Here is an 18786-nt window from a genome sequence, read left to right as displayed (position 1 = left end):
TGCTTTCAGTGTAAAGCATTATTTAATCAGATTTCTAGAAGCCATCCACCCCGAGTTCTGGAAAAGGCACTAAATAAATCCCGCAGCTCTACCGTGGTGCTGCTCACTATTTCCTTTCCTTTGTAAGATGCTCTATAGCCTGGAAGTGTGCAAGTGTCAGCAACGCTAAAAGAGACAGATTGCAGCAGTGCTCCAGCCAAAACCAAAATGATGTCCTTGCTATTTTGGAGGTAGACACCTTATTAACACGTTCACGTACATATAATATTTCACACAGACTCTAGGGCTGCATACAGTTATCACCTCTCACACAAGCGTGAGAAGCTTTTCAGAAATGCTTCATTAACATGGAACAAGACGTGGCAGTTCAGTGCAGCAGTCCCATAGCCTTTTCCTACAGTGCTCCTTTGATGTGCAGTGAAAAAGGCGGCATATCATGCTCTCAGTGAAATTAGCCACCTGACTGTCCCCACACATCCATTCTTCATATCCCCAGACTACACATTTATATCATTTCACACCAAAAAGAAATATTGCATGGCCCCTGACATAAGTCTTACATTTCCAATGATCTACAAGGGATGTGAGAGACAGTAAAATGTCTTTCGCTGAAACCACTTAACTCCCCTCACCCCTGCAAATGGATTTTGTGTCAGGCTGACATAAAAGCCATTAGGGGATTTAATTGATCTTGGTGTGAAATTCCCTATCCCCTCCGCTGTATCTGTGCGCTTCCTGCTGGGGTGGCAAATTCTGTAGGGGCCCTCGCCCTTATGCAGAACGTCTTCCCCTGCTCCTCCCCTTGCTCTAAGCTGTGCCAAACAGACACGATCCAGTCCAGACACATTCATTAAGGCATTAAAGGGCCTTAAGTAAGTGACCAACGGATGAAAACTTGACCAAAATAAGTGACGAGATCCATTCTTTAATGAAATCATAGTTCGTTTATACTCGAGCCTACCCCTATTCACTCAATAGCAAAACTCCTATGATGTTGGACTGGACTCCCAACTGGGACAAAGTGGAATATTATATACCATCCCAAAAATCAAAACCTTTCCAAAGCTGGTGGAAGGCTAATCTTAGTCCAGAGCTCCCACTTTTAAGACCTGCTTCCTTGCTGGTCTATTGGAAATTTGACTCTAATGCTATACACAAATATCTTTGGAATGGGATCGGCTGTCCTGGGATGTGTCCCAGCGCAGCTGATCCACCTCACTGGTGTCTGTAGACATCACAGGGGCTGCTGTCCCAGGGGGCCAGGCCGCTGCTACTGCTGGGGCTTCACAGGTCTGTTCCTGCAAGACAATGGCCTGGATGTTGCCCTCCTCCTCCCCTCAGCCAAACCCCGGGAGTGCATCTCAAGCAGGGGAATCCCTGTTGGGGCACGGCAATGCGATATGTGCACCACAGGACTCCCCTCCAGGGGACTCCTGGGGCAAGCATTTGCAACTGCAGCTGCAGAAGGGGGAACTTCCATGCAAGGACACATGGGGGGATCAGCGGGCACTGGGGGAGTCACTGTTCCCCCAAGCACTGCCAGGAGTGACCAGGAATAACGGTCACAAGCTGGCAGAGGGAAGGTTTAGGTTAGATATCAGGAGGTGCGACTTCAGTCAGGGCGGCTAGGGTCTGGAACCAACTTCCCAGAGAAGTGGTGCAGGCTCCTACCCTGGGGGTGTTTAAGAGGAGTTTAGATGAACATCTTGCTGGGGTTGTATGACCCCAGTATTGTTTCCTACCATGGCAGGGGGTCGGACTAGATGATCTGCTCAGGTCCCTTCCGACCCTAGAAACTATGAAACTATGCTAGGGGGTTCACTATACTCTGCTCTGATTACTTTTTCATTGACCAGAGGGTGCCAGGTGTGCATATAGTTTAAGTCCCAGGTAACAAGTTACACACCACTTGTGTGCGAGGCACTGCACTAACACGTAGCACAACACAGTCTTTTTTTAAATGGCAACATTATCATTTTAATATTGCTACCTAGCTCTCCGAGAAGTTCATCAGTAGACTGCAAAGCACTTTGCAAAGTGTCATGATCCCATGTTCCAGGAACAGCACTACAGCATTTTTCACCGATGGTATAAAATGCTACGTCAGTCGCACAACAGCGTTCAGGGAGAACAGTACTCCATGTGAAAGAATAACACTTGCTTCATATAACTGATGCTAACCAGGAAACAGCTTCTATTCATTTGCCTATTTGGTTACATCACATGCTTATAAAAAACCCTCTTCACCACTTAGATTTTCCTCAGTATAAGAAATTAAGGAATTTGCCTGAAGGAGACAGCTGAAGTCTCAGCAGAACTGACCTGGCTTTTCTACAGACACGGTATGCCCTTTTCTCTTCCCTTGGGAACTCTTTCAGACAGTGCCTATCAACACGGACACGTGCTATCTGCAGGATGGCCTCTTTTGTTATAAAAGTAGCTCCCGTTTTGTCTGTGTGCTATACAGCTCTTTCAGGGCAAGGGAAACTCTTGGGGATAAGCCATTTCATTCTCTTTCATCATTTAGTCTTCTTACAACTGTCTGGCAGTTTAATGCTGCTGCAGGAAACAAACCCCGTTTCGAAAACAAGATAATGCTGCAATATCTTTCCTTTGAACAGAACAAGGGTGTGGGGAAGGCTATCGTAGTGATGGGAGATGGAGAGAAAACTAAACAGAGCAGAAGCAGCAGTACTAAGTTGCATAATTAATTAGAGTCAAATTCAATTCCTGGCTGTAGGAATTGCCATTTAATTAATAAGAGGCCAACAGCCTGAATGAAAAGGAAGAGGGCATCCAAAAATGAGGCAAGATCATAAAAGATGGCTCTCACGACTTTGCTGATTCAACATGGTTTTTGACAGTCTGACAGGCAGTGAGGGGTAAAGGGGTAGGAAGCTCTGCCATAAACTTCCCATGTTATCTGCAGCAGGCACTGTAGCCCTCCAAAGTTAACAAATTCCAACTTCGTAAAATGGCAAGGAAATAATCAAGCCAGCTCCTCCCAAAGATCCAAGGATGAAAGGTTTAGCATGTATATGGGGTAGATCCAGCCCCAGCCTAAGTAGGTACAACCCACCGAGTACAGTGGACTTGAAACCACCCACAGCCAGTGGAATGTGGCTTTATTAGTGACCATTACCACAATGGCTCTCTTCACGGTACTGTCATGCACATCCCAATAGACGCAAAGCTAAAAAGGTTAAGCACCAATTTAATTCAGAGAGTTTGCTTGTATTATGAGAAAGGCAGAGGGGAATGAATGCACGGATGGATGGATACGATTGTTCTTTAAAGCCTTTAAGTAATCAGCGGGATCAGGTTCGACAATGCAGAGAGACCAAACAAGGGCCAGATTCAAAAAACTCTACGGTCGCTTTGTGCTCCAGCGATGCGGAGCAGTCGCTGCCCGCTGCCGAGTCTGCTGCCAGATTCTCATTCAGCTAATTTCTCCTTCTACCAAGTGTAGGCCTTGCTGGATTTACTAATTAGTATAAGCACTCACGAATGGATATACTACCGGCATAACCTTTTTGCTGACAGCACTGACCAAAGCAGGCCTCACCAGAGGATGACCCCAGACCACCATGAAGTAAACCTGGCAGATAGCAGAGGGTTAACGTTCCTTATCAAGTAACCTTAACAAAGGTGGTGCCGAAGAGTCTGGAGCACACCTGATAACGGCTGAAGGTCTGTGGATGAGACTAGCTTGGTAGAGGTGAAAGGCAGGGTAGAAATGCACTTTTTAAATAAATCAGAGATGCGTCAGCTTGTGTGAGCTGGAGCTCATTTCATCGATGCTGGGAAAGGAGGTGCGTTTTTGGACTTGATGTCAGATTAGGAACCCCGATTCTTTTGCAGAGGGATTGCCCCAATCTGTCCAATGTAGACAGCAGAAAGCACTGTAAGCAGGTGATGGCATGCATGATATTGGTAGAGGTGCAGGCAATTGAACCATGGATGTTATAATCCGTACGATTTGGTCCAGCGATGTCACCTGTACTGATCCACTCCAAAAACACACCAATGCCTGTGGCAGAACTCCTGGACTTTGGACATTGCATCGCTGCCCTTACAGTGGCTGTTCTTAAACAACGAGACTTTAAAAGCCAACTTCCAGGGACAACTGTGGAGGAAGAAAATTGCCTACGGACTGTGTTAAATATGGTCTACACAAGGATTTTTATCCTCAATACCTGGATTAACTTCTGTCACCTCTTTGTCTTACAGATTTATTACTCGTTAGCCTCTCCCAGCACTGCACCCCCTCTCCCCTCCCTTCCTTGCCTTTTGTATTCAAATCGCCCTCTCTCCGACTGCTCTGTGAGTGTCCTTTCACAGCATTTAATGAAGTGAAGTGATCTCAAGCTCATGAAAGCCTATGTATCTCTTAACTTAGTTAGTCCATAAGGTGCATCTCTACCCTGCCTTCTGCCTGACCCAAGGCTAACAAAACTAACTGCCTCTCTTTGCTTACTGGATGAGGTATTGGTGTTTGTGATGGAGATACAACTGACTGATCAATGCATAAGCAGGGCTGGAAGTCTTCAGAATTTGCACTATATCTAGAGGACACAAGCCATTGCGAGTTGTGCCCGTGCCTGACCACCAGCATCCAGAGTTAACATCTTGAAACCCTCTGGACAGGTGGCAGCGAGTAGATCCTGTGCCAGTAAATAAACCTGGCCAAACTTTTGCTGAACTGAGTCTTGTGGTCAATTCTTTGTGTAACATTGAGGTCTCCAAGGAAACACGCTACATGTGGTAGCACCAGCACCCCAGAAGATGCCCTGGCCACGTGCTTATACACAAAACTACACCAACCAGCGGAGAACAAGGAGGAACCACACCAAGGATCTCAGCAACCGTGGGTTTTACAAACATGGGTCTACCGCAGGGAAGCTGCTCAAGCACCTGCAATTCTGATGGACAAGAATGGAGAAAACACTGCTGGTTCACTTGTGTCAGTTCAACTCCTCATCTTGATAATGTCTAGAAAGACACTGCTCAAGTTTATAATACCTGTCATATCTTTTTGACTTGATGAGCCCCTCAGTAGACTCAAGGCACCCCTCAGAAAATGCCAGCTCTTCCTTTTCACTCATATTTTGAGTGCAGAAAATGAGAGAAATTCTTCTGTTGTAAAAATCTGAGAAAGACCACAAGTGGTCAGAGTGTTTTTAGTACCATGGATTCCTATCTGGAATTGCCACATTTATCTCCTGAATCACGTTTGCGTATGCAAAGAGTGCTTAACATTGCACGGCACCACGTGGCACCCTCGAACAGATCTCGTGGCACCCTAGTTGACAATACAGTCGTAAAAGAGGAGACAAGATTTGTTCTTTGCAAATTTCCAGTGTACCACCCATAAGGTAAGAGGGCAGATGTGAAGAAGGTGGGATCCTACTTGCCCTATCTTTTAGGCTAAATTAGATGATTTTAGGATGTTAAACATCTCAGCATCTTGGAAAAATAAAGCAGTATGTTGTCATGCTCCACCTAGGTTTGTCCCAGTCACTGGTTTGTTTTCTCTATCCTTGCATGGACCCTAATTTGGTGATTTTTTCTCTCACTATGGAGTTACACTAGGGGTATTATCCTCTGTGGAGAAAACACAGCAATGGGTTCCCTCAAAGAGTTTAAAAATGGAAATTGTGGCAAGACTAAGCTGAAGATTGACCTGTCTACCCAGGATATGTCTTTAATGCAAAAGCTAAGCCACTGCAGCTGCTTATCTGCCAAAGGAAGCTGGGAGTAGAGGCAGCGCAAGATATATGTGCCACTTTTTCTTCTGTAATTAACTATCCACTTTTAAGGTGTTCTGCCTCCCTGCTCAGACTGTCCGTTCTGAGAGAACGGGATGCTACTCGTTAAAAGCACAGCGAGCGCCTGTCCAAGTGCTCTTAGAAAGAAGAAACTCTCTACAGATTTCAATTACAAGGGAGATGTGCACAAAGAGGAAAATGAAACGTGATCCCTTTCCACAGCAAAAATTTGAAGTGATCTCTACTGAACACTTGGACCCTTGAACAGAAATGGGAAAGATACCCAATCACCAGTGCCCAGCTGTAAATTTTAGAGTGGAATAGGCAGATGGAAATACTGTGGTACGTTGTGCCCTTGACTGTCATAAAAGCAACAGCAGCAAAGCGCCCCACTTTCCGAAACCAACAGTCCTAAACCCGGACTGCTCCTCCAGAAGCAGTCTTTTGGGATGTTCTCTACAGAGCGTCCCAGTAACTACAGGAGCTCGCAGCTCCTGCTTTGTGACTCAAGGAACACTAAGACAGACACGTTACACAAGAGAATGCAAAGGAAAATATTTTCGCTGTTGCAGAGCCAGATCTCAGTTACCTCTGTGCCGAGGGCAAGGGATAGAAGAGAAACAGCCTTTCACAAGCCAGTGCTCATTTTAACTGTCACTGATGCAAAGAATGTCTTCCAAAGAACGTGTTTCAAACTGCCGATGCTTAAGTACAGCAGACGTTATCAAACTGCACTTTTGAAGCAGAGGGTTAGAAGAGCGCTGGAGGGAAGTAGTAGTGATGTTCTCAGGCATTCAAAAATACATTCAGTCTCTCTCACCCATTTGACTCAAATAATAGTCACATGCACATCTCAATGCACTCCAGAGACAAACTAAAGCTCCTGAAACAAGTATAAAAGGGGTGGATGGCATTACTCTCACGTAATTCAAACTATGAGAAACGGAAAACAACTACAAGAACACTGGGGAATTAGGATTCGTCTCATAATGTACAATATTACATATATTTATGAGCTCAAGACCATATCTAACCAAACTATTGGTCAAGCTTTAGTCGTGGCTAATACCAGATACTTCTATAATATATTCTGATCGGTGGTATAAATGCTGTACAGAGGGCTTGTGGAAGAAAGCATTTTTGCCCAGTACCTACAGCTGATGCCTGGAAAACAGTTCTCTGGCAAGCACAATCCTTCTTTGTGCTCCCAGTGCTTTCCATTTAAGAATCAAAGTGCTTTTTGAAAGAAGGGCAAATGTTATCTTCGCTTTGCAGTTCTGTTGGGTAACCAAGTTATGCAGCCATCTGAAAGTTTCAGTTCCAGTCTTTGTCTTTGATCTCTTCAGACAGCAAATTCCTCCACGTTGCGCACACGGCTGTGCTTGCATTCAGAAAACTTGTCTTTCAAATTCTGTGCAGCTTTACATTGCATTTTTCCCCCCAAACAAAAAACTCAAAGCTTAAAAAGAAAAGAATCTGTGAAACAAAATCACCTGCTGAAAGGTTGAAGCATTGGCAAGAAAAGAGTTACACCTGAGAAGCTGAGCACCTTCAGACAAAGCCACAGTGTGCAGCCAAATATATATATTTCAGCCCAAGCAACACGTAAAGGGAACGCCTGGTAGAAAACAAGTCTCAGTACTGAATTATATTCCTATTCTACTCATCTGTCAAAGAAACAACGTGTTAATCCTCTCCAGTCCCCCAGTGAAACCTCGCTGTTCATCTTTGAGTTTTGCAAGTCCCTATTTATGTGCTAAAAACAAACTAAAGGCACTCTTACTGTTTAAATATTCTTCCCCCTTAATATTTCAAAACAATACACTCCAATATTGGCGATTAAGCAGTTGCTACAAACTATTGCTACAAACTATTGCAACCTTAAGGCCTTGCCTTTGTAGGAGTCATCAGTTTACAAAGAGCATTATTTGAGCTACTACAACAAACGTAATGTGGAGAAAAACTGAGTCTCGAGCACACTATAGCCCAGAAAAGTAAAGTCATAAGGCCTCATCATGCTGTGCTGCAAGTACTGAAACCGAAACTATGACTCCGCAGCTGAAGGCACGCACACATTAGATACCTGATCTCTGTCATTGCCAAGAGCCTTTTTCTGGAATGCTGAAGTTTGTAACAGTTTTAGACAGTAAAAAGATAAAATGGCAGGTATGACTGGGCATGTAGGTGAAAGACAAGAGCAAAAGCGCAGTTATTTTTCTGCAGCCCGAGATGACAGCAGTTATGATACTCAGTAAGGTCATTACAGTCATTCATTTGGGGACAGCACTTTACACGAGAAGCTACTCTACATGGAGCAGGAGTAGCTATGGACCAGAGTTCAGAAATTAGTTTCGACAAGTATTGCTGCATGAGAATGGAGGGAGCTAAGCATTTTGTTGGCTCCACGCTTGATTTGGTAGAATTGGCACAAGCTGTCTAACAACAACATAGTATAAAACCCATCCGAAATAGATATTTAGTGAGCCCCCCCAATTTGATGTGAAAGCAGTGGTGAAAATGTTTAATCCCCTTTGTGATGGCAACAACGCATCAAATTGCAGGCCTTCTTGGAAAATATACATATATCGCTTGTGGAGATTCGGAAATTTGCTAGCTAAGAGCTGGCAAATACTCTGAAAGAACAAGATATCCAATTATTCCTGATGACCACAAAAATATACAGGAAGCAGAGGGTAAGAAGTGGGTTTCCGATCTCCACTTCTGAGTGCCCTGTCACTCATGCTAATGCCAGCTCTGTACATCTGATCCTAAAATGGATTACCAAACCCATAAAAGATCCCATGCTCCTCGATACTGAGCAGCGCCCACTACCGTTAAGTAGGCTGTCACCTCTGAAAACACATAATGCTCTCTCCTGGAGGGAGCTAGCAATCGCCAGGGATGGGATAAAACGCTAATGGGAAAAAAAGAGTTGGCATAATTCATTGAGGTTATTGTACTAACTAGTCTCAGAAACTAAAGGAAACAACACTCCTATCCAGAACTAACGAACCGTCGACTGCTCACAGCACGTGACATGAAACGCAAAAAAAACATTGGCCAACGCATGTCACGTAAGCTACACCCAACGAGCTGCCACAGGCTCCTCTTGCTTAAGAAAGTGTTTCTGGCAGATACTGATGCTATTTTGCTGCTTTAAAATGAAATACCCTTTTACACCACCAATTTCAGCATAAAGCGTTGCCTTCAAATTTACCTGCATTGCATTGTCTCCTATCGCTCGACGGATCTCCCTCAGTGTCTGATAGTGCTCCAGCAAGTGATCACCACATATTATATCTACCTGTGGGGAAAAAAAACATTCAAGAATCAACAGTGCAGTCCCTCCCTGGCTTAGAGAAGACTGCCTGGGATTTTACAACTCAATCAATACGCTATCTGAGCATCTGCAAATTGGTTACTTGCATTAAAATAAATCTGGCACTGGTGACAGTTGCTAGATTGACAGTGCTGGGGATGAAAATCCTTCTTATCCCTTTTTAACCAAACAGGTCTAGCATGAACAGCAGCAGTGACTGCTTTTTGCATCACCCTACGAACAGTTCTTAGCACTGACCTTGTGGGCCCTCCTGCAAGTAAGAGAGAAGCGAGTTGTTTGCCTTCCGGTCACCACTTGCCAATAAAGGCAAGAAAAAAGATTTTCGGTGGCAACGTGACAGCCTCACGGAGACCCACAAACTTCTGTCACATGCATCACCAAGAACAATGGCAGAGTCATACTCCACCCCAACGGCAGGCAACAGCTCTAGAAAACCCATCAATACTGTATGCTACAGGCACAGAGATATGGCATCCCCTGCACGGAGGAAGGAAAACACATTCATGTTTATGCTGAATAACAAAGCGTTTCATTTCGGAAGAAATGCCTGAGACTCAGGCAAGAAGCGGCTCATGTCATGATGCAGTCAGCCAGCACCTGGCACAATCCCTACTCCGAAACAATCAATATTTCAGGGAGACACGTGAATGGAAAGCACCGTCAGCAGTTCCAGGCAGCATCCTCTGCCGCAGTAAATAAAATTAGGCCAATGATGTCTGCAGTGCTGCAGGAGCCACATTGCCCAGGTCCATTACATCAATTTATTGTTAAAGGAGCTGCCCCAAACTGCTCACATACTTAAAGTAGAAAACTAAAGAAGCTGAAGGGAGAGGAGGGGAGAATGGGACTGTTTGAAACCAATGCATTTGAACGGCTTGACATATTATTATTATTATTTTTTTAGCTTACTGAAGTCCTTTTTCAGAGTTACGACACCAGGACACGCTTTACATAACTCAAACCGATCCATTAACGTTCCACGTAAGAGCAACAGACACCAGGGTTACAGCCCCTGCTTGCCAACAGCTAAGCAGAGCAAGAAGAGGGATCTGTGCTATCAATTAATCACCCTGGAGACCAGGATTTGGCCCCTTGAAGGAACCTGGGCAAAGATTTGCCTTGCAACTTTTTAAATATGGGAAGGTTTGAGGTCTACCGCCTTGTATTCTGAGAGCACAGTGTAATATCAGGGCTTCTCTCACAGCTCGGTAGCCACTGCCACAGAAAAAGGAATGGAATTTATTTTTGCCGTTTAATTCTGTGCCTGGTCCGCAGGTTCATGCTTCCTGCCTGGTTTGCTTTCTGAAGTCCGTTTCAGCGAGCAAAGATCATGAATTGTGGCTCACTCTAGAGGATGAAGCGTGGCTTTGGGAGCCAAGAACACATCCTACGATCCTGCTTGGCCACTGATTTGAAGTTTTGTGACTCGTCTACAATCAAACAGCATGTTGTACCTTGACTGCCTCATGCATAACATGGGGATTATCAAAAATACCAAAATCCACAGCCCACCTTCACACGGTGCTGTCAGTTTAAATAACTGCTGTGAAGTATTTTCTACACCATGACCCTCCTCCACTTCTAAAGGAAGCCGGTGAGCAAAAGAAGTAATCTAGGTATTAAATGATCTTGAGGGGTTACTAACTGATAATGGATTTCAGGTTATTATTTAAATTACCAACATTCAGGTATTTAAATAGTAAGCGTGTACACACACACACAGAGCCTCCACATACTTTCTAATTTAAAAGTTGTTTCCCTGTGACTATCCCCTTCCACTCCCATATTCATTTCTTATAACCGCTAAACATCATAGAGCAGTGGTTCCCAAACTGCGGTATGTGTACCCCGAGGCTTATGCAAGACATCTCAGGGGGGTAACGTGGGAAAAATTGTGTCTTGGCGGATTTAATTTTCATTATAATAATAATTGGCATTTAAGGGCGAAATATAAAACGTATGCTGGTAGGGGTACGCAAGCAGCTGGTAAGTCTGGAAGGGGGCATGCAATGAGAAAAGATGTGGGAACCTCTGTCATACAGTGTTAATCCAGAAGGGGAGGCAGACCTATTCTGGTCATTATTTGTAGAGGTGCATGGATACATTGGTCCTGTATCGTATCAGCACCGATATAACGAAGCTGACATTATGGGCAATTGGCTTTTTTTGTCTGATAACGCCACTAATAAATGCCACGTGCATGCACAGAGCTGCAGCACAGCATGCAGGCGGCCAGGAGCGTAGCCTGGCAGCATGGAGAGCAGCATCCAGCTAGTAAGTTTGTTGTGGGGGAAGGGGCAGGGGGTGGGGCAGATTGAGGTCCCCATGGTGAGCAATGGAGTGGGGCAGGGGCAGGTGCTACCCAGATAAGGTGGGGTGGGGTGGGCCACAGGATGCAGCCATGAGCAGTCTGCCCAGGAGGTGGCGGGGGGGGGGGAGGGGTATAGCTCCTGCCACTATGCATACCCCAGGAGGGCACGGGGGGCATGTGCCCCCCATATCTGTGAATGGGGTGAGGGTGGACTGCTACTGCAGGCTGAGACCAAGGCTGTGCTGAGCACTTCCGGGGGGAGTGGGAAGGGGGAGAGCAGGGCTGCGCTTGGGACGGGCAGCAGCAGCACTGGGAGGGGAAGCTATGGGTGGGGGTTACAGCCATCCCAAAATTTGCTGGAGCTCCTCTCCCAGTGCTGCTGCTGCCTGCCTCAAGTGCAGCCTGGCCCAGCCCCTCTGCCAGCTCCAGCCCTTGTCCCATGCATAGATCTGGGGGCACCCCCCCATACCCTCCCAGGGCGTGTAGGAGCGGGAGCCCCCCCGTCCCCGTGCCCCCTGGATGAGCCATGGCTCAGTCCCGTGCCCTGCGCCGGCTGGGCAGTGCCTGCCCCTGCCCCTGACTCTCCCTCACCACAGGGGCCTCTATCTGCCCTCACCATGCTCTTTCCTTCCCCACTTGCCGCTTCTTCCACAAGACTTACCACCTGGATGCTGCTCTCCAAGCTCCCAGGCCACATAGCAGCAATCAGATCAGTATTGGCCGATATGGCTTGTTAAAAAAATTGGCCATTGGTATCGGCCCAGAAAATCTCTATTGGTGCACCCCTAATTATTTGTATGTTCCATGCCTGTGTTTTAACCCTTATTTAAAGGATAAGCCAGTAAAACCCCCAACTTCCTCCCCATTAAAACCAATGAGAATGTTCAGCTATATACACAATAGGAAAAAAATATAAGTGTTTGCTCCTTTAAAGGACGAAAATAGACTCAATAGCAATTGGAAGTGACTATTTGTTTGGAAAGTCCCTTATGTTGAGCCAACTGCTACAGACTCAGGTAAATGAGGCTTTTAATAAATCATTTTCGCATCCACCCCTCAGAGTTGATGAGAATATGCCTGAATACCAAACATCTAGTCCCATCTTTTCAATACCAGGACCCATACTTCTCCCTGCTAACTGCTGTGCAGTGAAGAGTAAGAGGGACAGGCGCGCAGAATGGAAAAAGCCCAATCCCACGTATCCACGACATCTTGTGCTAGACGCATGTGCAATATAGCATGCAGATCTAATGTAGGCTGGGCATCACAAAGACATCTTTATATCATGTGGCAATGACTAAATTCTACACAAAGGAGTCACCAGCAGCACAAGTGCTATAAATCTCCTTCACAACATGGACTCGATTAACTGGTAAAAGTGGAACCAATTAGTACTAATAGCTAGTGAGACAGCAGCTAGTATAATTAGTTTGACCTTTAGCTGAGAAGGAAAGATCAAAGTATTCCTGCCGAATAATGCTGATTTCACACACTACGGAACAACTATTAAAAGTCTTTCCATGATACCGGTTATTTTCATTAGCTCTGTTGCATGCAAATGCTGCTTCTCTGAAAGCCACAGTACAACACATAACTATACCTTTGATTTAGGGGGAAAATAAATGAAAAGTGTGCCTGACAATGGATAAAGTGCACACCAGGGATGAATTTGGCCTAGTAAGTAGTAGACCTCAACCAATTGCTTCTATACAAATAACTAGTGAGGAGAAGGCAAACCAGAGAGAGCATCAGAGAGTCGGCTTCTGATCAGTAATAGCAGTCTGTACTGCTTTCATTGCTGCACAAGGGCAAAAATGATAAATGGGGTAATTATTTGATTTCTTAATTGAAAACTCCCATTTCCTTTTAGTGGTTATCGTTATGCTCTTACTGTGTGGCAGCTATCTTTGAGACCACTGCCGGCCTAGAGAGACTATGTCAACAAAATAAGATATGCACACAGACTTCCCTTTCAATGATTCCCCAAAGGCAGTCACTTCCATGCATACTTGCAGAAACATGCATCTGATTATGCAACATTTCTATCCCACAAACCACATTAAAGACGCTCATAACAGCTGAGCTGCAGGCTTCCCCGTTGTTATCCGGGGATTTGTTCCACCACCTTTGGCAAGAAGGATAATCCCAGCTTTGGATGATCCCAAGGGAAACAGCACATAACAGTAGCTAACTTTAAAATCATGAAAGGTTCACATTCTTAGGAAATACAACAGCTACACAGTTGTACATGAGGGATGAAGGCCAAATAACTAACCGAGCTCCAGGTATACTGTAGGCATCTTTATGTACAAACACTCAAAAAAATTACACTTAGCTATTTCAAAAAGGTGAAGCCTCTCAAGAAGCGTACAAGCTTCAGTGGAACGCATGGGTACCTGTTAGAAGATGCCAAGGCCACCTCGCAGTTAGAAATGTATGCATGCGGGGACACAAGATAATCATTCCTCAAGGAATTAAGTTCAAAACAGTCTCAATAAGAGTAATCAGCTGTCAGTCCACGTGGTAGATAAAAAGAAACGATGTCTTAACCTTCCAGGAGGCTAGGGAATTTGAATTATAACCCATAGACAAACTCAAATACACAAGCTCAGCAAACAAACTGAAAGCCTTCCTCGGACACTCCTGATTGAAACGTTTTTGCTCAAAATTGCCTTTTAGATGTTTGCATGTTTTATCACACAGGCATGAATGGTAGATTATTGTTTTGCAATTCCATTAACATCGAGTCACCTGCCCCCCACCGTGTCACTGGTGAAGGTCAAAGAGGAGCTCATATTCCCTACGTGCACCAGTTGGCCCAGACAACGTTAAAGGCAGTCAGCAGTGGAGGAGCCTGGAAAGAGTCAGGAAAGCACAGGCCTTCCCCGCTGCCCCCCAGCCTCAGGAGGCGCGCGTCGTTCATACAGGAAAGCCTTTCACTTCATGCTCACTATTCCACAATCAATAGGTACGGGCCCACTGTTAACCATTTGGCAACGTACATGAACACACTGGCCATCAGAAATCAAATCTGGGCTCTCAGGTCACAAAATCCACAACTGCCACCCTTGCCAGAAACCTCCACAGGGAAACCAAGAGTGAAACCCGTAAACTGGGGAGAGAGTAGAAGAGATATACAAGACAAAAATATTCCACTCTACATTACGTTTAAAAAAAGAGATCTTGTGAATAGCCAGGCTCAGCCTGGCTTTGCTCGTGCTGTGGCAGCTAGGTCACACTTTTATTTCATGAAGCAAGATCATGTCAGCCCTAACTAATCCAGGTCACTTCACTTGCAATGGCTTACTATTATCTTCTGAATCCATTTCAAAATTGCACACCTGGTGTTCAAAACTCCCAGTGGATTCAGTTTACAGTAGCTGGTTTAGGCATATGAAACCTGGGCCTGTCTTTGTCTTATTTCTATGATTTTCCACTCTCCAGGCAGCATCTCAGACTTCAAATTCTACTTCCGTAATCCTATTTATCCACTGCTCCTCCCTTCACCTTTAACTCTTCAAGTCACTTCAGCTCCTAAATTGAAGTCAAGCTTTTTTCTTTAAAAGACCCCTTAGGTGAAGACTGTTTTTCAAAGGTATTTTGTGATCCTGCGTAAGATGGGAGAGAGCATGGCTGAACTGTTAAAGGAAGGGACCAGAAGCCAAAACTCCTAATTTCACTTCCCAGAGCTGGCACTGGCATTGCTGCATAGTCCTGAGCAAGCCACTTCCACGTCCCTGTCCCTAAAGGAGGCCATCATAAGCCTCTGTTAAAAAGCTTTGAGAAATGTTGATGACAGCAACACATACATATGCAACACCTTAATCTATATTAAGGGCAAAACTTAAGATATTTGCATGGTTTATAAAAAGTGAAGATTAAGAAACTGAAATACAGGAGGTGAAATCATTTGTTTAATATCATCCTAAACAATAAGTGGAAGAGCTGGAAATAGCAGCCAGGAGTCTTGGCCACCAGCTCCTATGACAAAGCTTAACTACATGGAATTTTTTTAAATTCCATTTTAAAGTGTGCTTACACACTAAAAGAAAAAAAACCTTTATGAAATCCTCTGAATATGAACTTAAGTCACACACCATTATATCAGGTTCCTGATATTCCTTAGCAAATTTTCTGAAAAGAACACAAGCTAAGCATCCTACTGATTCCTCAACACCAAGTTACATGGGCGCAAAACTGTGTCGCTGGTCCATATAGTTCCAGTGGTGAGGGTATAATACTAGCTGCCCTCTCCTGAAAGATGCCCACAGCAGCATGGAGGAACAAAGTCAAAGCCATCATTATATAAATGCACAACCATACTGCACTGTTCACCATACTGCAGTTCTCAAGCTGAGTGTACAGCACTGTAAGGGGATGCAGGCCAATGTTTGACTATGAAAAGAAAAAAAAGTTTGCCCGTGAGCACTGCATTTCCCATGTGCATTTCAAGTGGCATGTCAGAGCAAGAACGGTAGAAGCAGGCCAGATAGCAGAGACACAAACAAGGCCTCCGAATCAGCATATGCTTCCACACTGCAAACAGTGCTGGGTTACAACAAAAAAACCCACATCTGCTTCCCCCTTTCTGGGAAGAGCTGACCATAGTGCCGTTTCGCCTCGTTATAACCCTACAGAGATTTTTTGTTTTTTAAATTCTCTTCACAGAGGTATTTGGCTGCTCTTAGCAAAATTATTCAATTGGCAGAACAGTCATTCCAAAACCCACAAATCATTGTTCCACTAAGCAAAGCATGCAGTCAGACCACATTTTTACAGAAGAGGAGCAAAAGGCAATTCTCAAAGTTGTTACAATACAGCCAGTCCTCAGACTTATGACACAAGTGGTTCCTGAAACCGTGTCTCAAGTTGAAACATCATAAATTGGAACCAATTTTCCCATAGGAAGTGTTATAAATTTCATTGATTTCATAGACAGTAGGGGCTGGAAGGGACCTCATGAGATCATTGTGCCTCTCCCTGCCCTGCTGCCCCCTGACCATGCAAGTGGCCTCCTCTGGCCCCTCTCCATGCTGTCCACATCCCTCCTGAAGTGCGGTGCCCAGAGCTGGACGCAGTACTCCAGCTGCGGCCTGACCAGTGCCCCATAGAGGGGGAGGATCACCTCCCCGGACCTGCTCGAGATGCATCTGTGGATGCAGGACAAGGTGCGGTTGGCCTTCCTGACCGCGTCCCCACACTGCCGGCCCACGTTCATCTTGGCATCAATGATGACTCCAAGATCCTTTTCTGCCTCTGCACTGACGAGAAGGGAGCTCCCCAGCCTGTAGGTATGGTGCCGGTTGTTCCTCCCCAGGTGCAGCACCTTGCACTTGTCAGTGTTGAAACCATCCTATTCTCGTCCGCCCACCCCTGTAACCTGTCTAGGTCCGATTGCAGCCTGTCCCTCCCTTCTAGCGTGCCCACATCCCCCCACATCTTAGTGTCATCAGCAAATTTGAACAGGTGCTTTTTACCCCCTCGTCCAAGTCACTGATGAAGATGTTGAACAGCGCGGGCCCGAGGACCGAGCCCTGGGGGACCCCACTGCCCACGTCCTTCCACGGCGAACACAACCCGTCCACCACCGCTCTCTGGGTGCGGCCCTCCAGCCAGTTAGTGACCCATTTGACTGTAGGTGATGACATCACAGACACCTAATTTTTTTTAATGAGGATGGGGTAAGCAAGTGTTGAAGGCCTTCCTAAAGTCCAGGAAGACTACGTCCACCATGACACCTGCATCCAAGGCTTTTGTGACCTGGTCGTAGAAGGCCCCCAGGTTGGTCTGACAGGACCTGCCTCGAATGAACCCATGTTGGTTGCCCCTGAGCATAACTTCCCCTGCTGGCCCCACGCAGATGTGCTCCTGGAAAATCTTCCTGAAGAACTTCCCCAGGAGCGAGGTAAGACTAATGGGCCTACAGTTTTCTGGGTCCTCCTTCCTCCCTTTTTTGAAAATGGGGACCACGCTGGCCCTTTTCCAGTCACCAGGCACCTCACTAGGAGCACTGTTGTGGTAGAAGGAGAAGGGGAAAGGAAGGGGCGTAGAGGGGCAGATCAACGACCCCTGTGGTGAGGGAGGGACTGGGGTTGGGACAAATGCTGCCCAGCCAGGCACGGGACTGAGCTGTGGCTTGTCAAGACAGGGTGGGGAGGCGGGCGGCAGAGGCTCCTGCTGCTGCGTGCTACTCGTCTGGTGGCTCCTGCCACTGAACCCACTGCTTGTTCAGGGCATGGGGGGGGCATGTGCCCCTGGATCTGTGCAAGGCAAGGCTGGGGCTGCACCAAACTATGCTCTGGGTGGGTGGCGGCAGTGCTGGGAGTGGGGGCTATACTCTCCTGCCACTTGTCCAGATGGGGCAGGATGGGCATGAGACGGATAAGAGGTGCGCAACAACAGGAGTAGCCCCTCCCCTCCCACACCCCCCAAATGAGCTGTGGCATCACCTGGTTGGGTGAGCGGCAGCAGCGCATGCGGGGGGAGGGAGGTATGCTTCCCTCAGTCCCAGTCCCAGCTCAAGTCCCCCCCTCACCAGGTGGGGCACTGATCTGCCCCACCCCATGCCCCATCCCTTCCCTCTCTCCTTCCACCAGAACAGGCTTACTAGCTGGATACAGCTGTATCGACTGTCATAAAGTTGAAACCCACACCAGAAAGTTGAAACAGGGTGTCAATTGATAAACGTTGTGACGTTCTTTGCAACTCGAAATGTCATAAGTCGAGGACTGCCTGTATACTAATCAATATTAGTTAACAGGTGACTTGAATAAAATGGCAACTCCCTGGCTTCCATACACAGACAAAATGACCCTTTCACTCCTAACACAGGATGAGGTCATATATCTGGACATATCACCAAGTAGAGGGATGAACTCAAACAAAATTTAGCTTAAGGAGAATCTTTTATATGCCTTCTCTCCCTCTTCTTAGTTTGACAACAGATGTCAAAGAAAAAGAGTTCCTTACAGTATCATGCTTCCAATGATATTCAACTCTGTGTGAATGGACATAAGTTACACTGGCACTGTTTCTGGCAGGCCAAAGAACTAGGAGTGAAAAATCAGGTTCGCTGACATTATGCAATGGGGTTTTCCATTCATTTTTTCAAATTGCTTTATTTCTGAAAGATTGTAAGAATGAAGATGTTTATGCCCAGAGAAACAGTGACTGTAATATATTAAGATTAAGAATCAGCTCATTTGTCAACATAATGCAACTAATACTGGGGTAAAGCATGGCCTTTATTTTACAATGGATAATTCCACAGAACACAGCTTTTGATATAAAAGAGGTAAAATATTTATTAAGCAAGCTTTTTAGGGGGAATTTTAGATTGGCAGAATCTGCAGCAGGCCTGTAAAACA

General features: G+C 45.7%; 1 protein-coding gene across 2 annotated transcripts in view; it reads right to left on the bottom strand.

The window, feature by feature from the left end:
- PCGF6 (polycomb group ring finger 6) overlaps positions 1-18786 on the bottom strand; it is a 62537-nt gene that overhangs the window by 22534 nt on the left and 21217 nt on the right. For both annotated transcript variants that reach the window (XM_090057628.1, XM_090057629.1), the window contains exon 9: positions 8986-9072. In XM_090057628.1, coding sequence (XP_089913754.1) covers positions 8986-9072 — 87 coding nt within the window. The remainder of the gene's footprint in view (positions 1-8985; positions 9073-18786) is intronic.

The sequence above is a fragment of the Crocodylus siamensis genome, chromosome 7 (assembly GCF_052110815.1).
Source record: "Crocodylus siamensis isolate JL-2025a chromosome 7, ASM5211081v1, whole genome shotgun sequence".
Classification (NCBI taxonomy): Eukaryota; Metazoa; Chordata; order Crocodylia; family Crocodylidae; genus Crocodylus; species Crocodylus siamensis.
Note: the sequence above shows the minus strand (reverse complement) of the source record. Positions and strands in the feature narration are given on the sequence as shown.